The sequence below is a fragment of the Galleria mellonella genome, unplaced genomic scaffold (genome assembly GCF_026898425.1).
Source record: "Galleria mellonella isolate WM207_F2 unplaced genomic scaffold, CSIRO_AGI_GalMel_v1 utg26138, whole genome shotgun sequence".
Classification (NCBI taxonomy): Eukaryota; Metazoa; Arthropoda; class Insecta; order Lepidoptera; family Pyralidae; genus Galleria; species Galleria mellonella.
Window position 1 is genome coordinate 18139 of NW_026442058.1, and position 24706 is coordinate 42844.

General features: G+C 32.6%; 1 protein-coding gene across 1 annotated transcript in view; it reads left to right on the forward strand.

Moving 5' to 3' along the window:
* Positions 1–1745: 1745 nt before the first annotated feature.
* Positions 1746–24706, forward strand: part of LOC113514899 (uncharacterized) — a gene marked incomplete at its 3' end in the record, with an annotated part of 28039 nt that continues 5078 nt past the window's right edge. Inside the window, exons 1-2 of the mRNA XM_052895032.1 lie at positions 1746–1832; positions 2763–2946. Coding sequence (XP_052750992.1) covers positions 1769–1832; positions 2763–2946 — 248 coding nt within the window. The remainder of the gene's footprint in view (positions 1833–2762; positions 2947–24706) is intronic.

The window sequence follows — 24706 nt, forward strand, 5'->3', positions numbered from 1 at the left end:
GTACATTTAAATAATTAATCTATAATTTAGAAAAAAAAAAACAAAATCGCTATTTATAAATTTGAAAGTTTTAATGCAACCATTGTTTTCATTATGTTCCTTTAGGCTAATAAAACAAGCACAACCCGTTTTAATTTCGTATTTATTTACATAATCTCATTTTAGGGGTAACCAAAACCCAGGGGCTTGTGTGGCTCCATGTTTATTTTATATAACATAATAAATATTTGCCACGGTAAGCCGCGCATACCTATATTATAGTCTCATGGGGTTACACAAAGCTAAATCATTATTTTGCAAGATATTGCTATGCAAATGAGGCCCCTGGTTCGATTCTCGGTCGAGTTAATTGAATTTTTTGTGGGCTCGATTTGGGATATAACGGTGAAATTATAAGGTGCAGAGGCATATTCTTGTAGTCTTCAGGAATGGTAACAAATGAAGCCTATCACAGATATAATATTTTATTCTGTTAAGTCTATATTGCTGTTCTTCAGGCGATGGTTATCACTTTCTACCAGGTGGCCAACCAAACTAAAATAAATAAATAAATATCCCCCTAGATAAATGGCAAATAAAGTTATCAATAAATAACTTTATGATAGAATGAGAAAACAAAGTCTACTATTTGTTTTTTCTCATCATCATCATCATTTCAGTCATTATCCGTTTACTGCTGAACATAGGCCTCTCCCATAGACTGCCATAAGAACGGAGCCACTTGCAGCCACTGACTCCCTGCAATTCATTTGAGGTCGTCACTCCATTTAGTAGAGGATCATCCTACATTACGTTTGCCCGTAGGGGATCGCCACTCAAGAACCTTGCTTCCCCGTCGGTTGTCTGTTCTTCGAGCTATGTAACCAGTCTATTGCCACTTCTGTTTGCTTATCATTCGGACTTTGTCGGCTACTATAGTTTTCTCTCATGGATGCGCTATATATTATTTATCGATACATTCGTTTGCCCTTTATCTAGAGAAGCTGTTCTGGTTTATTCCCTCAGATATTCGCTGTATAGTTTATCTTAACACAAGACTGTGGTGGAACAGAAGGTTGTCAGTAACAAGGCCTAACAACCACATTGCTAGCAATATGATGACTCAGAACGATTTCCACGTGATCCGTTGCGATGACCTGAATTAATATTCATCTGCTATCCGTCACTAGTACTTTGTTAGCGTACATCGATAGCGCAGTGTTACCATTATACTTTTAATCCTTTAAAACAAAGCGGAGAAGCAAAAGAAGAGAGGAATCATTATCATTAGTAACGAAGACTAGCAGCCCCAATACTAACAACCAGTCAGGTGGTGTAATTTTTTTCTTTTTATGATGATATCAGACATTTTTGTCTACTGCTGATCATAGGCCTTGTTCTATTCAGTTTTGCTAGTAGTTGCTACGCTTGACGGGCGGGTTGGCAACCATAGTTAGATTTTGGTATGTTTTAGGAGGGACGCTGCTACCCATCTCTCGACCATTAAGTTCTTTTAATTACCTTTTATGATATCCACAGAAAAAAAGGGGTATCTTCTTATTATATATTTATCATAGACTTAATAGAATGTACTTAAGACTTAACTTCCTAATCTAAGATATTTACAGAGTATAAAATTTATTTCAGCATGACCATCTGTGATCTAGTACCCACGCTTCTCAGGTCTGCTTAATTTAGGGCTAGACGACTCTGTGAAAAATGTTCACAGCTATTTATTATGATTATTTCATTGTCGGCAGAGCCTGCTCAGCGGGTAGGATGCGGCGGCATGATCCGCTTCGTACTGCTGATGGCGATGCTCACAAGGGCCATCGCCCCCCAAAACGTAACAGGTAAATGACTTTTTTTATAATAATACCAAATTAAAAAAAGGCGAATAAGCTGATGGCCCATTTAATGTAAAATGGTAACCTTCGCTTATAGATACGGCTTGCACCATGGATATCAGAAAAAGCACTGTGATGGCGGTGATACTCCTCGTGTGCTCCTGAATCCTATGGTAGTATGCCTCTGTACCGCGTAAATTCCAAGTGGCGTAAGTTCTGGCATAGAATAGGCTAACCTTTCCCTTCCCGTGGGTATCGTAAGAGCAAGCAACAGCGGTTGCCAACCCATCTGCCAAACCTAGCAACGATTGGCAAAACCCCCCGTATGACGAAAGCTATAAATTGACCAACGTTATAAATTGATCACTATTTCCTCTCTTCAAAGCAAAATAGAATAAACACGGGTAGACTAGAAATACACATGCAGGGAGACTGTACAAGAGTCATTGTTTATTTTTTTATACAACTTAAAATAGCAAACAAACTGACGGCCCACCTGATGGAAAGTGGTATCCGTTGCCTATAGACATAAGCAGTACCATGGACATAACACAGCATACTGTTTCGCACATGATACCCCCTATGTGTTGCCGTTCCTGAGGACTCAGATGTTATTCCTCCGTACCCAGTAAATTCACGCCATATCCCACCCTTCAAACCGAAACACAGCCATGCAAACACGAATGGGACAGAGGTACCCAAGCAATTGACTTTTGTACATTCATCTGTCTCCTACCGCAGCACTACATCTCAGTAACTACTAATCCCTTTGATATTAAATAGTTTTTGGTATCGTTGACTCTCAGTTTAGTTCAGGTTTTGTACCTACCAATAACGAGATTGAATACTCGATTCCACATATTATACGAGAACTAAATAAATCGAATTCAACCATCCATCAACATCTTAAAGTAACAATCCATCTATCTTTTTCAGAAGTCCACGGCACTGAACTTGCGACCCCGCCGACATCGCTCACCATGCCTCCTCCGACTGTCTTCCGCAATACAAGAATAACAAGCAAACCTCGGCGACAAATGAAACATGGGAAAGGAGACTCGCCTATGTTGAATTACATTTTCGATTCATACGCTACTAGTAATAAACATTTTCATGACAAGTAAGTTTGCCATAGATCTATAACATTTAGATAGAGTAGATACATTATACAGGGTGTTACTGAAATTATTAGGTTCTTTTCAAGGAAAATCATTGAATCATTTCTTTATTAGATAGATAGGTCATAAACGACAAAAAAGATTTAACCTTTCGTACAAACTACCTTTACCTATATAATTTTAAACTAACATCTTCAATAAGCTTTACCTGTAAATGTGAAAGTGAGTCTTTATATGTTTGTCACCTCTTAGCGCTTTAATGACTTAACCATTTTTTATTAAATTTATTATAGTATGCATTATATTACTATTAAAAGAGATAGAAAAGATCAAAGCTTACTTTTAATTCGTCAAACGGTCATGCATGCGAAGTCGCGAGTAGAAGCTAGTTTTCATGTAGAATTAATATTATCATTAAATATAAAAAAAAAAAAATTAAGTTGAATCCATTAAACTGTAACGTTCCGGACATATATACAACACAATCACTCTAACGTCACCCTTTTTATTTTACCATCCGATTGGTATATGAAAGGATAGTCGTAACGAAAGCCTACTTTTTTGAAGTCGGTTAAACAACAACAACAACGCAAAAAACATTTTAAGAACATCATTCAATTTGCGAATCCTTGCTAAATGGACTCCAGTAATGAAATAAGGCAATAAGAACGAAATTAGCATGATAACAGTTATTACTATGCATCAATTTTATAGATACTAAGGGATCTTAAAAGCTAGCTCCTTTGTGTTTTTTACGATTCATCATCGTAATGGGTAATGCCAACATTGTATTCGAAATTATAATGTAAAAGTAAAATTAGCGGAATAAAGAGAAAAAAAGGCGGGAAACTCGAATAAGAACAAGCGGGTTTTTTAAATTTTTTTTATTAATTTATTAAAACTATCTCTATCAATTCTTATTATTGAATAAAATATTATATTTTCACTAAATTCAGCGACAGTAATATAATTAGCATTCATGGGGAAGCGCAGTTGTAGAAAAAGGAAAAAAAAAGATGACGATTCAGGTGATGTAGACCATGAACCTTGTAATGACAAGGATATATATTCGGAAGATACTTCTACTGACTCAGAATCTGAAATTGATAAGGCCGATAAGTATAAACCTTACTACGTCACAGATTATATTAGAAGATATCCCGAGGAATCCCCTGGGACAGAATTTGTTGTCTTTGTAGAATCCTCAGATAGTCAGAAAACCATTGGATCCAGAGACTTGCTCTCACTCTCCTCCTGTTTAAAACGATTTAATAAAGGGGTAACTTATCTTAGATCTATAAATAAATTCAAAATCGGAGTATACTTTCAAAAGCCAGACTTAGCCAATGCTTTTTTAAATAATAAAACTTTTTTAAATGACTACCATTTTAAGGCCAGTATTCCTGCTTCTTCAACAGAAGTTACAGGCGTTATTAGAAATGTACCTACAAATATATCTAATAAAAAAATATATACTATGATATCGAGTTCTAAGAAAATTATTGCTATTAAAAGAATTTTAAGAAAAAATACCTTGACTCATGGATATGTGTTACAGCCAACTCTAACCGTGACAATTACTTTTGCTGCATCTGTATTACCTGAATATCTGGATATTGGAGGTTGGCGCCACAATGTCACTCCATATATACCACCAGTTAAACAATGCTACCGGTGCTTGAGGTATGGACATTTAGCTAAATTCTGTAAGAATTCTGAGCGTTGCAGCATCTGCAAAGGTGAGCATAATTATAAAACTTGTACAACTGGAATGGAAAACGCTATTTGTGTACACTGCAATGGAAATCACACAAGTGTATCACCGCAATGCCCTGTTAAACAAAAGAAAATTGCTGAAAATAGATCTAAATTCAGACCTGCTTCTTTTGGAGATATACTTAGCACTGAAATATTTCCTAAACTGGGTAACAAACCTAAAAAAAATGTAGACCTAATTTCAATTCTAAATTCTGATAACAAGAGTTTATCACTTTTAATAGAAAGCATAATCAAACTTATTTCACTACATAACACAAAGAACACATCTATTAACACTAAAAGTGTTTTGAATGTGTTATATGATACTTTTGGTAATAGACCTATTTCACAAAATTCAATCGAGACCAATTAACTATCATACAGTGGAACGCTCAGAGCCTACTGAGCAATCGACATATTTTTACACAATTTTTAAATGAACATCATATTCACATTGCTCTCATCTCAGAAACTTGGCTAAAACCACATTACAAATTAAAAATTAAAGATTATTGTATAGAACGAAATGATTGTGGTAATAACCACAATGGAGTAGCGATTATTATACATAATAGTATTAGATATAAAAAACTTCACTCTTTTTTCGACAATTCTTTGCAAACTATAGCTATTAGTATTGAAGTTAATAATTCTTGGTATTCAGTTGCCACTATTTACTGTCCTACCAATAGTACACCTAGTTTTACTAAAGCCAAATTTAAGTTCTTTTTGGAGTCTCTTCCTAAACCCACTATCATATCTGGAGATTTAAATGCACATCATACTATGTGGGGTTGTACCTCCACTAATACAAGAGGTAAAGACATTCTTGATTGTTTAGATGAATGTAATTTGGTACTATTAAATGATAAGCAAGTTACTACTGTTGGCTCTCATATTTGGAGACCCAATGGCCTTGATTTAACTATGGTATCCCCATCCATATCATTAAAATGCGAGTGGTCGGTTCATGATGATCCGTTAGGAAGTTATCACCTGCCGACTTTTACTAAAATAAACACAAAGAACTCTTCATCAACTCCGTCAGGTGAACAACATGCTCCTATAGATGAAGTTAATAAACTTTTGTTAAATCGTATAAACCTACGTCTCGTTAATTGGGATCTTTATTCTGAAACTGTTAATCAATTACTTTTGGATTTCGAGTATGATGTCAATGAACCCTTAAACAATTACAATAGGTTCTGTAAAATTATTTTGACAGCTGTGGAACGTTCCGTTCCACGTAGGAACTTATCAAATAGCGATGCAAATACTTCAAAGAGGCACAAACATATTGCAGTACCTTGGTGGAATAACAGGTGTGCGACAGCTGTCAATGATAGTAAAGCGGCTTACCTTAGGTTTAAACAAAATCCAACTCTCGATAATTACATAAATTTTAAAAGAGTTCAAGCTGTTAAAAAGTTAGTAATTAAGCAAGTAAGACAACAGGGGTGGCAGGAATTTTGTTCCAAATTTAATAGATTAACACCAATTTCCACTGTTTGGCAAAATATGAGAAAACTAAATTCAAAACATCGTCAAAATCATTTTAAAGATATATCATGGGTCAATGATTTTTTACGCAAATATACTCCTGATTTTGTACACTCATCTTTTGATGACAAACAGTTTAATTCTGTTAATTCATGCCCAAAATTTCTCACTGACCCATTCTCAATTGATGAAATATCCAGTGCAGTAAAATCTAGAAAAGATACAGCTAGTGGCCTTGATCGCTTAACATACAATATGTTTCGATTGCTGAATAAAATAAACCTTACTAAACTCTTACAAATTTTTAACGATTTATGGAAGGACTGTATTATCCCACCAGAATGGAAAATGGATTGTTTGATTCCAGTAATTAAACCCGGTAAAGATCCTACAAATTTCGACTCCTATAGACCTATAACATTGACGTCCTGTGCAGGCAAATTATTCGAACAATTAATTAAACAGCGTTTAGAGTTCTTTATTGAAAGTAATAGTATATTACCATCGAATCAATTTGGTTTTCGCCGTGGATATTCAGCGCGCGAAAGTTTAGCGAACTTCTATGTCGACCTTAGTACTGCTTTGAATAACGATGAATATGTTCTATCTGTTTTTTTAGATGTCGTAGGAGCTTTTAACAATGTAAATTTAACAGTTCTATCTTCGATTTTATCCTCATTTCTTCCAATGAAACTTATCGAATGGATTTATAATTTTCTTAGTAATAGAAAAGTGTATGTTAAAGTAAATAGTAAATTAATAGGACCTAGGTTAAGCTCTAAAGGAGTATGTCAAGGTGGTATTCTAAGCCCGCTACTATATATTTTATATATCTATAAACTTAATTCAATTTTAGGAAACAGTGTGAACAACTTGCAATTTGCCGATGATTTATTAATTTATATAAAAGGAAAGAATATTATTGATATGCAATTAGTGTTAAATGAGTCATTAAAAAGACTTGAGAAATATTTTTCTCTTCTTTCCCTCGATATTAGTTTAACCAAAAGTAAAGTAGTTGTTTTTCATCAAGTTCATAAATATGTTCCATTAATGAATATTATATATAATAATCAAACTCTTCCAACAGACTGTAGCGTTAAATTTCTGGGGGTAATTTTTCATCAAAATTTAAAATGGGATCTATACGTTGATTGCTTAGTAGATCGTGCTTTAAGAGCCACTAATATAATAAGATCTGTAATTGGTCGTAACTGGGGAGCTGATCCTAAAATTATCCTTTTACTTTACAAATCTCTTGTTAGAAGTAATTTTGATTACGCTTTCTTTTGTTATGCCTCAGAACATAAATTAGTAGAAAAACTCGAAAAAATTCAAAATATGAATTTAAGACTTATTTTAGGTGCTATGTATACTTCTCCAATTATCTCAATGCAAGTAGAATGTAATTTGCCTCCTATCCTTCTTCGTTTCGAATACCTAAAACTCAAATTTCTCTTCAAAGTTTTTTCAGTTTCCAATAACCCACTCATACTCAAATTATTAAATTGCCCCATTTCTATGTTTTTGAATAAAACTATTATCAATGATTTGAATTTACGAGATGAATATAACATCTATAGTAGTAAGATACTTCCTTGTTATAATGGCCTTTATGAGAGTAAGTTCTGTAAGATCAAAATTGTTATACATAAAGACATAAAAGAAAAACACGATATGTATGAGACTTTATCAGAATTTATTGACTACAGGCAGATATATACAGATGGTTCCAAAAATGCACTTAGCACTTCAGTGGCTTTTTACGATTTGTCAAATAGATTTGGTCACGGTTATAAAATTTCAACTTTGGCTAGTATTTACACAGCAGAAGCAAAAGCTATATTTTTAGCATTAGAATACATAGAAAAACAGGTACTATATTCGAAATGGATTATAATTACAGATAGTATGAGTGTTCTTATGGCATTAAAAAATAACACAATCATTTCATCATCAAACTACTTAATTCAAGAAATTCGTAATAAATATTATCATCTCTGTACTATATATGGAAAAGATATTATCTTCATCTGGACCCCTTCACATATTGGAGTGTTTGGGAATGAACAAGTAGACACTTTGGCTAAAATTATTAATTCAAGTGCTGCTCGTGTTCAAGATTTACCCCTTTGTTACTCAGATTGTAGTATTGGAATACATAAAATCGTTACAACTAAATGGGAGGAGCATTGGACTCAAATATTACAGACTAAAGGCAAATGGTACCGCAAAATTAATTGGCGTATTGGAAAACCGTGGTTCTGCAAAGGAAAGGACACAAACAGAAAATTTTACACCAATATTTGTAGATTACGAATCGGCCACGGACATTTCAACGAACACCTGCACCGAATGGGCATGATCGCTTCCCCATCATGCACATGGTGTAACTCAAATACAGCCCAATCTCTACATCACCTTTTTTTGATTGCTCTGAATTTGTCATTCAAAGACACATTATGTTTGACGAACTTAGGATTATCTTCAAAAAACCCGAAAATATCCCGCACTCAATCCCGCTTCTCTTAAGATTTCCTTCTTGTTTCAAAGCTATTTTCACTTATATTACTACAACATTCAAGGAGCTATAAGAATACTTTTATTGAATTGCAAGACAATGATTTTTTATAATTATTTATTTTTAATTTGATAAATCCACTGGTTTAAGAAAACTCAAGAAAAGATATTTATGAAAATGTACTTACCGGATTTGACAAATGAAATATTGAAGATTATGACAATAATTGAAGCGACATTAGAAAAATAAAATTCCAGACAAATTATCTTTTTGAAGACTAGGCAGCATGGTCTCCGACCTTAGCCTGTTCCAAACGGAACAAACGTACTAAAAAAAAAAAAAAAGGAATAAAGAGTTTGAGTGAAGGCGCATCGGCTCTTTGTGTACCGTCCTACTTAAATACTGTTTGTACTTTGTTATGGTGTGATAATGGGATGGTAACTCTACTTACGTTACTGGTATACGCTGGCGAAGCACCATTGAGGGATGTAAGGTAAGGATGAAGCAGGTCAGCTAGCCCATCGTGACGAATTCAACGATAAATCAATCACGATGTTTTCCAAGGAGAAATACATGAAGATCGACCTGTTAGGGTATATTGCTAGCAATGGAGCCGCTAATCTCCATTACTAACGATCCTTTTCCCCCCGCTGTCTGTATTTTTTTTTTTTAATAATTGATAATAGAATGGATGCCTCGCCTGAGGTATTGGTATACGCTAACGGAGCACTAGTGAAGGATTTAAAATGAGGATGAAGCAGGTCAGTTGGCCCATCGAGACGAATTCAACGATAAATCAATCACAATGAATATATGGATTGAAAAGTTAAATTTTAAATGTTCAGAATTGACGAAGAGGTTGCGTAAAATACAATAATAGATGTTGTTGCATCATAAAAAAAATACCAGTTTTAATCGTGGTAAAATAAGTTAGTCAGGCTCGTGCTCGCGTCATACCCGCTTATGGTTAAGGGTCCCGAATTGGTCACGAAACTAGTCGAGATTTCTCGGTCTAATTACACATAGGTTAAAATGGTAGTTATTACATATATACGAAACTAACGTAAGCATACATTATATTTTAATGTAAGTTATTTTAATTCAAAAACAACACTATTGGCCCGATTTAGATGAAATTTCTCTTAAACCAGTCTGAAAATATATATTCTTTCAAGTGAAAAAAGTACTTTCAAAATCGGCTCATAAAAATGGAGTTCTGAACTAACAAACACAAAAAAAAATATAATAAATAGTCAGGCAAAAATATAATCAAATTAAGAACAAATTCGTTTTCGCTTAAAAACATTACCTTTCTTCAGCAGTCGGGTATAAAACATGATGTTACTCGTAGATCATATAACACTTTGAAATTTCACATGGATTCGCAGAAAGGCAACTTTTATTACGTACCGCGGAGTTTCAACCCAAAACTTGTGTAATTGGGTAATGCACAAAGGTACGGGAGTTCGCTGTATTTTGTTAAGCGACTTTTGAAACAAGGATATTATTAATTATTTTTAGAATTGGCGATGTAATTGTATAATATGCGAGTTAACAATTTAAATCTAATAAAACAAATTTTATTTATGGTGGTACGTAGAATTAAAAGACGTTACCTCGACAAAGTTGTTGTTGTTGTTAGTTACCAAAGGGAGACTTTGTATAAAAGTCGTTTGCTTGTGCACCTCTGTTCCATTCGTGTTTCTACCGTGAAGCAGTTGTGTTTGCACGGCTGTGTTTCGATTTAAAGGGTGGGATATGGTAGTGAATTTACAGGGTACAGAGGAATAACATCTGAGTCCTCAGGAATAGCAACACATGGGCGAAACAGTATACTCTGTTATGTCCATGGTACTGCTCGTGTCTATAGATGACGGTTACCATTTTCCATCAAGTGGGCCGTCAGCTTGTTTACCATTCAAATTTGCATAATAAAAAACTTTTTACATAGGATCTTACAGGTTCTTCGAGAACCCTTTCTCGAAGTAACCTGTAAGATCGATGTAAGTAAGTGCTGCTTCTTCTCCAAGTTAAATTTAATATTTTTATGTGCTTTTAGGATTCAAAAACAATCGCTAATTTACAAATTTAATGTGGTGAGGGGATAGGCATTATCAATAATTAGGTCTATATCTCCATTACCAGCAATATACCCTATCTGGCCGACCTCTATGTAGTTTCCCCTGGAAATAAGAAACCTGCTTCATCCTCACCTACAATCCTTTACTTGTATACCGCTATTGTATACCGATAACGCAGGCGAGGTCACGATTGCATTTTTATACATTAACAAAAAAATATGGTTTTAGACAAATTTTATTTTGCGGTTTGGTAGTGTGAGATATGTTCGTGTCGGTCAAGTGGTGGTATATGGACGAACTTAGTTTGTTTCATGAAGTTGAAGAGAAATATGGCGTAGAATTGAGAGTATATTTGAATTGTGTTTATGTGTGAGTTAGAAAGTAAAGTTGTGACTAATTTACGGGCAATGTCACATGTGTGTGACATTCTTAAATTAGGAATGTTCTCGTTGCCAAAACAGGATAGCGAACTAAATATGAGCGAGATAGCGAACCAATATGGTTGAAAATGAATGTGGACTTACCTACAATAATAATATTATTTTTTATTTTCAACCGACATCAAAAAGAAGGAGTTTCTCGATTCGGATGTATTTTTTTGTTTGTTACTTCATAACTCCGTCAGTTCTAAACCAATTTGAAAAATGTTTTTTTGTCTGAAAGGATATACTTACAAATTAGGCCCTAAGAAATTTTATAAAAATTGGTTCACTAGTTCAATTTTGACATCAAAATAACTAGTATTGCCACAATTGAAGTCCTTGGAATAGAAATATTACAACAGTATTTATCGCAAAAAATTTGAATATACAATTCTTGTTTTGAGCTTGTTACGTGGCTGCGTCACGACGACGTCGCGGCTTCATCTTAGTTACACAGAAAACAGCCATCTTTAACTGGCAGCTCAAGTAAATTGGCTATTACATATACATCAGTTTTTATTTCAAAACATATATTTTTTGTATTGTAATTATTTATATCGGCTTTAAACATAATAGCATTTAACTATCCACTGCTAAACATAAACCTACTCCATAAGTGTTGCCAATAGTTGTTATGGTTGGCAGGCGGGTTGGCAACAGCAGTTGAGTTTTTAGTGATGTTTAAAACGGAACGCTGCTGTCCATCCCTCTACCATTAAGTTTCCTTAGTTACCTCTTAGGACACTTACTTGAAAAGAAGGGGTCTATACATAGTACTATGCTGGGACCACATAGCCAAATGTCGACTTTACTCATACTTTAAATTGGGCGATGCGGACTATTCGGAAATAGTTTTAAATTTGATAGGAGGTCTTATTCATAAGCGTATTTCAAGTCTGGGGTGCGAACAGCACTACACGAACAGCTTGCTGTATGTACCAGCCGTTAACTGTCTGCTGCTGAACGTAGCCTCCCCCATAAAAGAGGTTTTGCCTGTAGTTACTACGCTTGGCAGGCTGGTTGGCAATCACGGTTTGCCTATTAATGTTGTTTTAAGTGGAGCGCTGCTGCCTATCCCTCCACCATAAGCTCCGTTAACATACACTGATATTAAAATAAAATTGTGAAACTTTATCAAATTGCTGTTTTAGTATAAATGTAAAAACAAAAACATTTTGTACACGCTATAAACATAAAAGGGATTCTACTCAAGATCATAAAATGTAAAAAGCTACTGCTATAAACTAAGTACTCAAAATGTATAGCTGTGTAATATAAAAAGAAAATGGTCGCATTTAAAAACAGTATAAAGTATATCTTTTCTTTATAACACTTAAACTGGCAAATAAGCTAATGATTCACCTGACAACATGTAGGAACTGTTACTTGTAGACATGACTTGTAGACATCATATATATATATAATATCTACAACCTGAGTCCTCAGGAATGACAATGCGTGGGAGGTATCATGGGCGAAACAGTATACTCTGTTATATTCACGGTACTGTTTATATCTATAGGCGATGGTTACCACTTTCCATCAGATAGGCCGTCAGCTTGTCATTCTAAGTTGCATACAAAAATATCTCAGAATACTGGTGTTCTTCATGGGATCACTATTCCTGAGAAGATTCGAAATGTTTGTTACTTTGTATCTCCACTATAGCTTTTATGCACCTAATTATAATACAGAGGTGGAAACAGAATTGCTAGTAATGGACTTGAACATTTATTAGCAATTACTACATATACTTACTATTCCAGTAAGTATAGTATTACTATGTGTGTGTTCCGCTTGAAAACCATCGTGGTTAATTCTTGTTGAATTTATTACGATCGACTAACCTATCTGCTTTCATCCTCGCCTATCATCTTTTACCGGTGCCCCACCAGCGTATACTGATAACGCAGGCGAGGTCACCATTCCATTTCCACCCATAAAAAAACAATATATTTACTTATTTATTTATTTATTTAATATACAGTGAAATTGAAAGCATTAATATCTTATTCACTAGAGAAATTTAATATTTTTGCAAAATAATTATAAGTCGAATGACAAAAAAATTTTGAGTTACCCATTCTAACAGGACGCATTAGAGAGATACCATGTTAGTAAAAACTATGATATATAGTCTAATTTCACGTTTTCGACTAATTTTCTTTGTCAACAACTTGTGTTTTGTTAGTAAAATAAATATTTAAAAAAGATATTAATAATACCAATTCCAGCACATATACTTAGTGTGTGTATCTGTACATTCTAACTCCTGAATAAGTGAACTGATTCATTATTTTTATTGGAAACCCGGTTAACCCGAACTGTTTATAGCTACGCTTGATGGGCATGGGATAGGATGGATATGGGTTCAACCATTAAATGTTCTTAATATTTTATAAAGTTTTCGTGTGTTTATATCCATAGCAAAGAGCTAGCGATGCTTTTTATTCTTATTGGTAATAGCAAGGAAGTCTACTTACTTGCTGTTGCTTTTTTAACGTTGCTTTCTTACTACAAAGTGTTTACAACTCAAGATTCTTTCTTCCCCGTCGGTTGTCGGTTTAAGCTATGTGACCTTGAAAGATAACGTAGATTTACAATTATATTTACCATTTACCTTGTATGATAATATGAATGAACGATTGAATACACTATATCGATCAAGGGCGAGTTCACAATCTGACTCGCACTTGGCCGACTTTCGAATGGTTTATCGCCCAGCCTTTTTTGAGGGCTGGATCCGCGCCTGCTTCTCAATTCCTCATAGACTGACAACACAAAATGCCTAAAGACTAATCACTTTATTCCTAAAAATTTAGTACATGTCATAAACCTGTTTTAGCTATTGAGTGTTTTGTTTTTTTTTTTTTTCTTTTGTACTAAACTCTCTATTTAAAAGACAGTGTCTAAACACTGCAATAAAAATCGGTTTGTAGGAGCTTTTATTTTTTATGAAAAAGAGACTTAGCTTAAAGAATCAAAGCAGTACCTGCTTTGGTTCTTTACAAATTCTGAAGTTTTCAAAAGTCGATAACTTATGGATCACTGCAAAATTCTGTTTCCCCCCTGTATCCTACAGCATACATTTTGGAGCATGTGATCAGGAACTTCACGACTTAGTTTTTCCATCAACTGTTTTTCATCAGCCTATAAGACGGGCAGAAAATAATAGCCTTTATATCATATGAATATTCCATTTATTCACTCGAAGTGCCATCGTTTTCTTGCATTATGAATATCCCAAAGGGTTGTAAAGTGAGTTTGTATGATTTTTTTATTATAACAAAAAAAAAAAGTATAAAACGTATGGAATTGTATATTGGACACTTTCAATTTGCTACAATAATATCTTTATTTATTCTAATATTAAAGAGTTGAAAATATGGTTGTTGAAAGCAACATTACCAGTGAATAATATAGGCTATATATTATAAAAAAAAAAAAAAAAAAAAACAATAAAAACATCACAAAAATTACAATAACGTAATCCAAAGTATAAAGATTTTGGCTTATTAAAGCTAAATATTTTTTTTATGAAAATTAGAATGGCAAACAAGCTGACGGCCCACCTGATGGAAAGTGGTAACCGTTGCCTATAGACATAAGCAGTACCATGGACATTATATACAATATAAAATAATAATTTATCTTTGTAACTAACCATGCGAAGCCAGGGCGTGTCACTAGTTGTAAATATATGTGTGCGCACTGAGGCACTACATTATAAGTTCATGAAATAAATTTACAAGAATATATTATATATCCATCGAATATTTCAAAAAAGACTAGTGGAAGAATTAAAAAAAAATAAGAAGTATTAAAAAAAAATATAGCCCTCATTTCTCAGAGATCATCATCCAGATTTCGGAGAATATCACAAAAATGCAATTATTTAACATTTTTTTTATACAACTTAGAATGGCAAACAAGCTACCTGATGAAAAGTGGTAACCGTCGCCTATAGATATGAGCAGTACCATGGACACAACAGAGTATACTGTTTCGCCCTTGATACCCCCCATGTGTTGCCATTCCTGAGGACTCAGGTGTTATTCCTGTGTACCCTGTAAATTCACGCCATATACAATCCTTCAAACCGAAACACAGCCATGCAAACACAACTGCTTCACGGTAGAAACACGAATGGGACAGAGGTACCCAAGCAATCGATTTTTGTACAAAGTCTCCCTCTGGAAATTAAATTTTATTTTAAATTTGGAAAAACATATATATCAAATAACTGATCATATATTATTGAATATATAGAAAAAACAATTCATGACCTGTGGTCCTTTAGTCCATACAAATGAGATGTATGTTTTAATGAAAATTATTCAAATAAATCATACAACCATGCTTTTTCCCCGTTAGGTTTTTTAAGCGACACATGATATGGAACGTGCATAGAAATTTAAAGTTTTCAAACAATTGCATTTGCATTTGCTATTTTATGATATCGTGATTGTAATTTTGTATGATATCGTGCCATGTATAATAATGAATAAGATAATATCTAAATTATAAAAAAGGAATAATATAATTTTTAAAGAATTTTATTTTTCACTTCATTCTATTGGGTCATCATCATCATTATATCAGCCTTTAACTGTCCACTGCTGAATATAAAACTCCTCATTGGGGAGTTTTGCCAGTAGTTGCCATACTTGGCAGGTGGGTTGGCAATCGCAGTTAGACTTTAGATATGTTTGAAGAAGGATACTGTAATGTTCATAAAAATTATTAAATACAATATTAATTATAGAGTTAAGAAACTTTAATCCAATTGTTGAAATTAAGCATTTTAACAATCAATGTCACAGCCTAGAAAAGTAAATATATATATATATATATATATATATATATATATAATAACAATAATTAAGTAATTACTTTAATAACATAAATTTTTGTGTCCCGCAAAAAAAAATTTCAATCGTCAATTATACATCACACACAAGTTGTTTCGTACTCTAAAATGACTTCTTTCATAAATATCCTACATTTTAAATATTTGAATTTAGAACCTAAAATTGTGTGTATATTCAGCGAAAGTAAATAGTGATTTCGATATTTAAAATTTGAAATATCGAAATTTAAAATTAATATGAATCCAGTAAAGGACAAAGGACCTTAGATTATATCTCGTCTATAGGAAACATGTTAAAACAACAAAAAATAAAAATTTGAATCTTCCTTCTTGCTTTTTAAATTGATAATTTACAGCAATCTATTACCTGCATAAGTGAGATTAAACTCTAAAAGTGCCTCTGGAATCAAAAGTACCCGGTTACGGTGTAATAGACAGCCGTGTTGTTTGCAGTCAAGACACGTCTGCTACAACTCACCCCATTTGAATAAAACAGTTTCATTCAACCGTATTTTTTGTTACCAATAAGACTTCTTGTTCAACATAAGTATTCAAAGAATTCTCAAGATAAATCTGCTTCTAGGTACTGTGTAAATAAAGGCATTTGAGCCAAAAATACAACAAAAAACATTGACTACAGTAGGGCTTAGCTTCAGTAATTTAGTGCCAATTTTATCCGATAGGGGCGCTATTATGTTATAACGTAAAGAAACTTAATCTCTGATACAATCTGAAGTAATCTATTAAGAACTTTTTTCTCTTGTTATAAACATTTTTTGTTTTATATATTTTATTAGTAGACTTCTAGTAAATATTTGCTGTTACTTATACTATAATATAATACTCTGGCACCGTCTTCATAGTGCTTTGGTATATATATAATTATACCTTTAAGGCTACAATAAATTGGTACTTCTAAGACAATGTGTGTAAAAAGATCCGGATTTAATGATTAGAATAAATAACATAATTTGAATTATTCACTTGTCATTGTATATTTTTATTTATGGTGCAATAAAGAGTTAAATAAATAAATAAATAAATAATTAAAAATATTTTTAATTATGTTATTTCTTCTTTTAAAATGTTTTATTATTATTATCATCATCCACATCTTAGTCATTATCTGTTCACTGCTAAACATATATATATATATATATATATATATATATATATATATATATATATATATATATATATATATATATATATATATATATATATATATATTTTTAAACAAAATTATGTTCATTATTTACTATTAGATAATCCACACACTCGTTTACCAAGTGTTCTAAAAAAAAAAACAAAATAAAAATAATTGCATTTCGTCCAATCATTACTATTGGTTGACTGTTTATGATAAGATTTCCGATATTCGACACTCTATCTCGAAATATTATGATCCAAGATTCTCACATTTTGCGTTAGTTATTTTCACAAATGCTCAAAATATTCGTTCCTAACGATTTCACTTGAATGTCGATTTCTGCCCGCATCTCATCCATTCCTCGAGATCTGGGAAATATCAGCTTCCACGGTATTATTCTGAATATTTCATGCCCTCTTTTCCATATATTTATAATAGAAATAACAGTGAATAGTAATATGTATTTTCAGCTATACCGCTATTATTCTTTAGGTTTACTTTCGTGTAAAAGTAATATCAAACGAAATTATAATAGCAAAATTATAAGTTGTTTTAATAAAGTTTACAAATTAGTTCTTTCTGAGTGATTTTTTAATGGTATAAAAATGTGTAATGTATCTATAAATAACATAATCCAAGCCTCGGTACTGGAGTTTATTGAGGACAAATTAAAATCATATTGAATCAATAGCATTATTAGTTTTTGTTCAGAACACATATTTAGATATTTAATTTTTATTTAAATTTTGGATATTTACGTTTTATAATAAAGAAATATTGCTTTTTTAATTTTTCATTGTTTTTTATAACACTGAGGTGGCAAACAGTTGTACAGTCTACCTGATTATACGCGGTTACCTTAGCTTATGAATGCCTACAATATAAGGGACATTTCCGAAAGAGATCCAGCCGATCAAATGCAGTAAGAGAGGAAATTATTAACGGGTAATCTAGTGCACAAAAGTTGTGTAAAGGATAAAATCGAATTGAGCATAAATGCCAAATACATTGTATACTAAGAAAATAAACATACAGAAATTGTAAATAATAACATATAAATAATAATAATAATAAGGCTCACTCTCGGGAAAGATGCAGAAAACGATGCTCTTAGATTCTGCCCGCATTGTACGCCGGTTTCTCTCCCTGGGGCCCTGAACCCCGGCCGACTGTGCTTCTGCCGGGGGTTAGTTTGCCATCTCCTCTCCTTAAGAGGGGAGATGTGAATTTTCTAGAAATTTAAAAAAAATATAATAATATATACGAGTGTATATCCAAATATGTGCATAGTGTTATGTATTAATAGTCCTAAACTGAGACTTCAACATTCTCTTATATCCAGTAACTTTTTTTTATGCAACTTAGAATGGCAAGCAATCTGACGACTCACCTGATGGAAAATGGTAACCGTCGCCTATAGACATGAGCATGTGACGGTTCGCCTATAGTACAATAGGTTTAATACCAAAAGTACATAAAAGAAACAGGGATTCCTATATATATGAGCTATTTAATATAAACAAACTTTAAAGTCAAGGTTCACAATAGCGTACAGAGAAGACGTTATATATGAAATATTGACACAGAAGGGAAACTCCTTTGATGTGTTTCCAAAGTGTAGTGGATGTCACAAGAAAATTAAATAAATTAAACAAAAATATATTATATTTTATATATAACCAAATTATAGTTTACCTTTTTATCATCAGGTGTAAAAAAAAGATACATACAACACAGTTTAATAAGGTTTATGAGAGTCTTTAAAGTTTTATAAATTCGATAATCAATTTAATATAAAATACCAAAATACGTTAACATATAATTAAATTGAATTTAAAGAAAAGTTCAGTTCGAATAATAGGCTAAATCTGATTATTGAAATATCTACCCTTCGGTGACATAATCTATGACGTTATTAGAGAAAGAATAGAAAAAAAAAAAAGGGAGGAGAGACGGCAGATCGGCGGGCGCGCGGGAGTCGCTTTTTAGGGATTGCGCAAGAAAAAAAAAAAAAAAAAAAAAAAAAAGGACGGAAAATGGCGCGGGAGTCGTGTTTTAAGGAACTGCGCAATAAAATAAAAAAATAACTAGGATATAGATTTAGGAGGGACTGGTTCGATGAAGGGGTTTGAGATCTTAGTGTATCACTATGGATTAAGTGTGTGAAATTAATCAATAGAAGACTGGAGAATCCGGTGAGCTTGTTCCATTTATTACTACGTAGTTAGATTTTTGACTGTGATCACAGGCAAATATATATATTTTTCCCAACAACTATTAAAATATATATATCCATATACCTTTATATGCGTATATCGTTAAATGCAATCATATATCAATATAATATATACGTTATACTCATATATATATATGATATATATTTGATTCAATGTTCTAATGTAGTTTTGGAAAATACTTATTGAATCAACTATTGAACTATTACAATACTAACTAGTTTCATACCTAGTTATTATAAAGTATTTATTTATTGAGGATAATAGACTAAAGTGACTATGGTCTGGTCTCATTGCTGGGGAAACAGCCATTGATGAGAGAGAGGGGTTATTGAGTGGCGACCCTGTAAATGCAAGTGCGGTGTAGGCTACCTCCATTGTTTGGAGTGACTGTTTTATGTGTATTGTGGGGCCGTTCCTTGTGTCAGTCGGTGGAAATTGCCTGTGTTCAGTCGTGGGTTGGTGATGGTTGAGACGATGATGATGATGAAATATTTGTATTTATTACACTATTACAGTGTTGGTTTAGAATATCTGTTCATACTTAACGCTTCATGGTGAAGTGTTTTTATACCACTACTCGGTCGACCAGATTAATGATTCTTAGTCTATATTTGATTATCCATGACTACATGTGGGAATTTGTTTTACACCAGATGTACAAAGAGACAGCTTAACTGTTGCAAGTGATATTATGTGAATGTAATACTTTTAATACATTATTAATTGTGTTACTAGATAAATTCATGTGACTGTGGGGTGTTTATGGTAAACAAGCCTGTATTGTTTAAATAGATATTTTGTCTTGATTTATTATAAACTTTAATATTGATTTTGTTGTAGTAAGCAAGCTGATAATAACAATTCTGTGTGTATTACTGATTACTAATAATATTTAATTATGCTGATATTATAGGTGTGGATTTATTTCCTAATGGTAATAAATGTACTAAAGGATTCTTTGACTATAGTTACTCTTAACTAGGTATGAGGTTCAGTATAAAATTGGTACTGTATGACACTTGTGAAGCTATGTATTTTACTCATATTTAGAAAGGAAGTTGTCCTGGCGATAAGGTTTGTATGTGTGTTGTTTGTTCATGTTATATTAACAAATTCAGACAGGGTTAATATTAGTGAATATTGACTGGATTTATTTTTAATATACATGTTTTGAATATTTTATGGGAATAGTATGGAGATATACAAGTAGTAAAATATAATATTAGTATTTTATAAATTTAATTATTGAGTTATATGTTTATGTCGGACTGTATCCAAAGAGATATTATCCTATTAATATCAAGTTAGGACAATTACTTTAAATATTAATAAAGTAAACACTAACACTGATTATTCACTTCTTTAATAAATTTACATTAGAGGTTAGGAATCAAATAGATAGCATATTGGGAAATCTTCACCACACATGTATTTGAGAAATGTTCTTGATAATTAGTACTGTATGTATATATTATTGTAAGTACAATTGCAATAAGAATGTTAAACTTCTAATCTTCTGTTCATTCTTGAATTTGAAAGTAAGCTTGGCTACTGATATGAATATAAAGCTGCAGCATTACTGGATACTATTAATTATTTCTGGTGTAAACCATAATTATTTATGTCACTGATAATTTAGTTGTATATTACGGTTGATATATGATGATTTTATATTTAATTATATTAAACAAATACAAATAAACAAACTTGCTAGTATTTATTACGTTGACAGTTGTGATAGATAATCAAAATTCAATTCAATACATCAATACGTCATTCAATACGTCATTAATGTGACAGATGTCAAACAAAAGGAGATTATACACGTTATGATTCTATATCTAAGTCTATAGAAAATTTATATAATTTTCTGTTATTTTATAATAACTGTAGGGGAAATATTGGAATTATTTATATGAGAAATTTCACTTAAATGATATGATAATTATTTAAAGACCTAATTTCTTAGGGATTTAATCATGATGATTTAAACACTAAAACACTTGTTTATCTGAGAAATCCTCTTAGTAAATAGGTTTACTAAGACACTAAAAGGAAGTAGATATAGTATAACTATAGTACAGCTACAATAATTGTATGGGACTTACTGTCCTTTCTATACAAATATATATTTAATCTATATCTTTCACATTATAATTATGCAATATATTGCCTCTACTACTACAACATACACAAATAGGACTTATTGTCCTTCCTATATACCTATATATAATAATTGACCTGGCACTTTAATGTGTAATTTATCAGTACTTATGACAACAACCAATTAGGACTTATAGTCCTCTCTATAAAGCTACATAATTATTTAATCTGATTATTTCACAATGTGATTAATCAAACCTCTAAAAATATTACAAAAGATCTCTATTACTCTCAACACAATAATAGCTTGTTGGACTTAGTGTCCTCAAACTTATAGAAAACCCAACTGGTTATTTCACGAGACGTTGTTAACTTGTGATTAATCAGTGTCTTTTAAAGGACTTATAGTTCCTTTAGATATATCTCTCTGAATAAATAATTGGTTAATTCACAATGTGGTTAATCAACAATAATATTATATATAATTGACTGGACTTATAGTTCATTTAATAGCACTCATTACTTTTAGTAGCTCTCGACCTATGGGTTGGACTACTCGTTCTTAGGCTCCGGCCTAATCAACAGATTTAACTTGAACCTTGAGTATTCTTGGTATTAAGTAAATAATATTAAATTGACAATGCTATGTTATGATAGCAATTATCAACATTATACGGCTTGGCCAATTCCAGGGTGTGGAAGGTATCCCCTATCACACAAATCTTCATCTTTATCGGACTGTCTTCACAGGTGATCTCTAATGTCACATTATAGGGCCGAAGGGTTATGTCCCATCAAAGTAGGTTCTGGTGTCTGGGTGATCTCGCTTCTTGGTCTGATCTCTTGTGGAGCCGAAGGGAAACCCCCATTGAGTAAGCTCGTAACAGGGTGACGCTGGGAAACAGTTTCGTACTGTTAGTGGGTGATCTCTATGTCGCCATATAGGACTGAAAGGGTCATCGCCCATGAGTAAGCTCTCGTGTCGGAGTGATCCTGGGATTTCAGTTCCGATCCTTTTGCCTCTGGCAAACACCAATTTATACTGGAAGCATCGTGGGGCTGGTGGAGCCACTGTAATGTTGAAGTAAATGTACTTATGTTTGGTTTGGAACTGAGAATACTCATTCCCTTATTACCATCAGAGTGCATTAATAAATAGTAATACCCTTCCCTACCTTTTTGGAGGAAGAGTTATAGATAGTTGGAAAGTCTTCCACTGGTCCGGGCGTGTGAGGGGCCCGACCGCTCCCCCATTTTTTTTATTATTACAGTTATTCTGTAATTTACTATTAAATTAATATATTATATTCTAACTTCCTAGTTACATGAATTATGAGTATAATTCATTAATTATTCTTAATCCTTAAATATTTATCAATCATCTTCATTATTTAACTCCTATCATATACCAATTAAAGAACCTTTTGGTTATTACACACACAACGGGTCCTACATTACTAGACGATCACACATTTATTTATCTGGCCAAATGATCAAGTGTTCTACTATAAGATCTGTTCAATATTATGTGTTTATTGTAAGGGTTTATATGATTCATAGGATGTTTGGGGTGTATAAGGCAATATAGGTATGGGGTTATATTGAGGGTGTTAGGCCATTCTTTAGGGTAGGTTTTCACTAGATTTTCATGGGTTTTCATTAGGTAAAGCCTTCGTAGGCTTTTCTTAGGCTTTGTAGGTTTTCCATGTGTAGCTTAGTTTAGAGGGTAGTTATTATATGAAGGGGTACACAGGGGCGGAAAGGGGGGGACCAGCACAAGCAGTAGCATGGACATAACAGAGTATACTGTTTCGCCCATGATACCCCCCTTGCATTTGCCATTGCCATTCTTGAGGGCTCAGGTGTTATTCCTCTGTACCTTGTAAATTCACTGCCATATCCCAACCTTTAAACTGAAACAGCCATGCAAACTAGCTTCTTCACGGTAGAAACACAAATCCGACAGAGGTACCCAAGCAAACGACTTTTGTACAAAGTCTCCCTCTACTAAATATCCAGTAATTTCACTATTATATTGTCATTTTACCAATCATCTGTAACTCAGTATACAAATATACTGTTTGGTGGCTGAAATAAGTAAGATATTAAGATCGTGTCCACAAAAAAATCTTTAATTATGGAAAAACCTAGTTATTTGATTTTCGAGCTAAACTATTGAAACGATTTTGATTCAATTTCTTTAGAACCAATCTGTTATCCTTTCAGATAGAAAAAAAGCAAAATTTTCCAAATAGATTTTTAACTGAAGGAGTTATGAGGCAACGAACATTAAGCAATAAACGAATTGAGCATCTCTACCTTTTTAAAGTTGATTATAAATTCCAAGTTTAAATTTAGAAATACTGATTGAAAAGGTAAAAATAAAAAAAAAATAAAAGGTCGATTTCTTATATAATTTAATTAAAAAAAAAGACATCGGGAAATTATTTCTATTCCACGAAAAGATTCAATTACACGCTACGCAAACGACATCTGCAGTACAACTGGTGTCTAAATTTATTTACACTTCAATTTATATATAGGATTTATTTCAGTGACTAGAGAACAATCACTTCGCCGTTTCTATATAAAAAGACATATCTCAGTCTCTCTAATGCAAAATGTGACGGATTTTGTGTCCTAATTATAAAGAATAAAGGCCGTTTTCCTTGAATAAGTCAGAAGCGTAAACTTGTTTAGGCATAGAATTGTTTACCTCTTTCTTGAGTCCTCTGAATGGGTTAGGATTACAAGAGTATGACCTTTCTCTAGAAAGTCTTTTCAAAGAAAAAATAGGTCATTATTCTTAGTGGTTATTGAGTATTTTGGATCTGTACATCTAAGGTAGGTATATAATTCAATAAAATAGATCTTAAACGCTTAGTAACCCAGATTATTTATTATACTTATTCTTTTTTTCATGTCTTTGGAAGATATAAAGAAATTATTCATATATTACAGACATATTCATAATTACACTATCTTTATCTCTCTTATCTCTCTTAGCTTAATCTAATATAACCAAGATTTGCAAACATTTTTTACTTGATTACTTGAATTTCTTTCTTTTATATAATTTATATAATACCAGTTTGTACTTTTTTTCATCCGTATGAATAA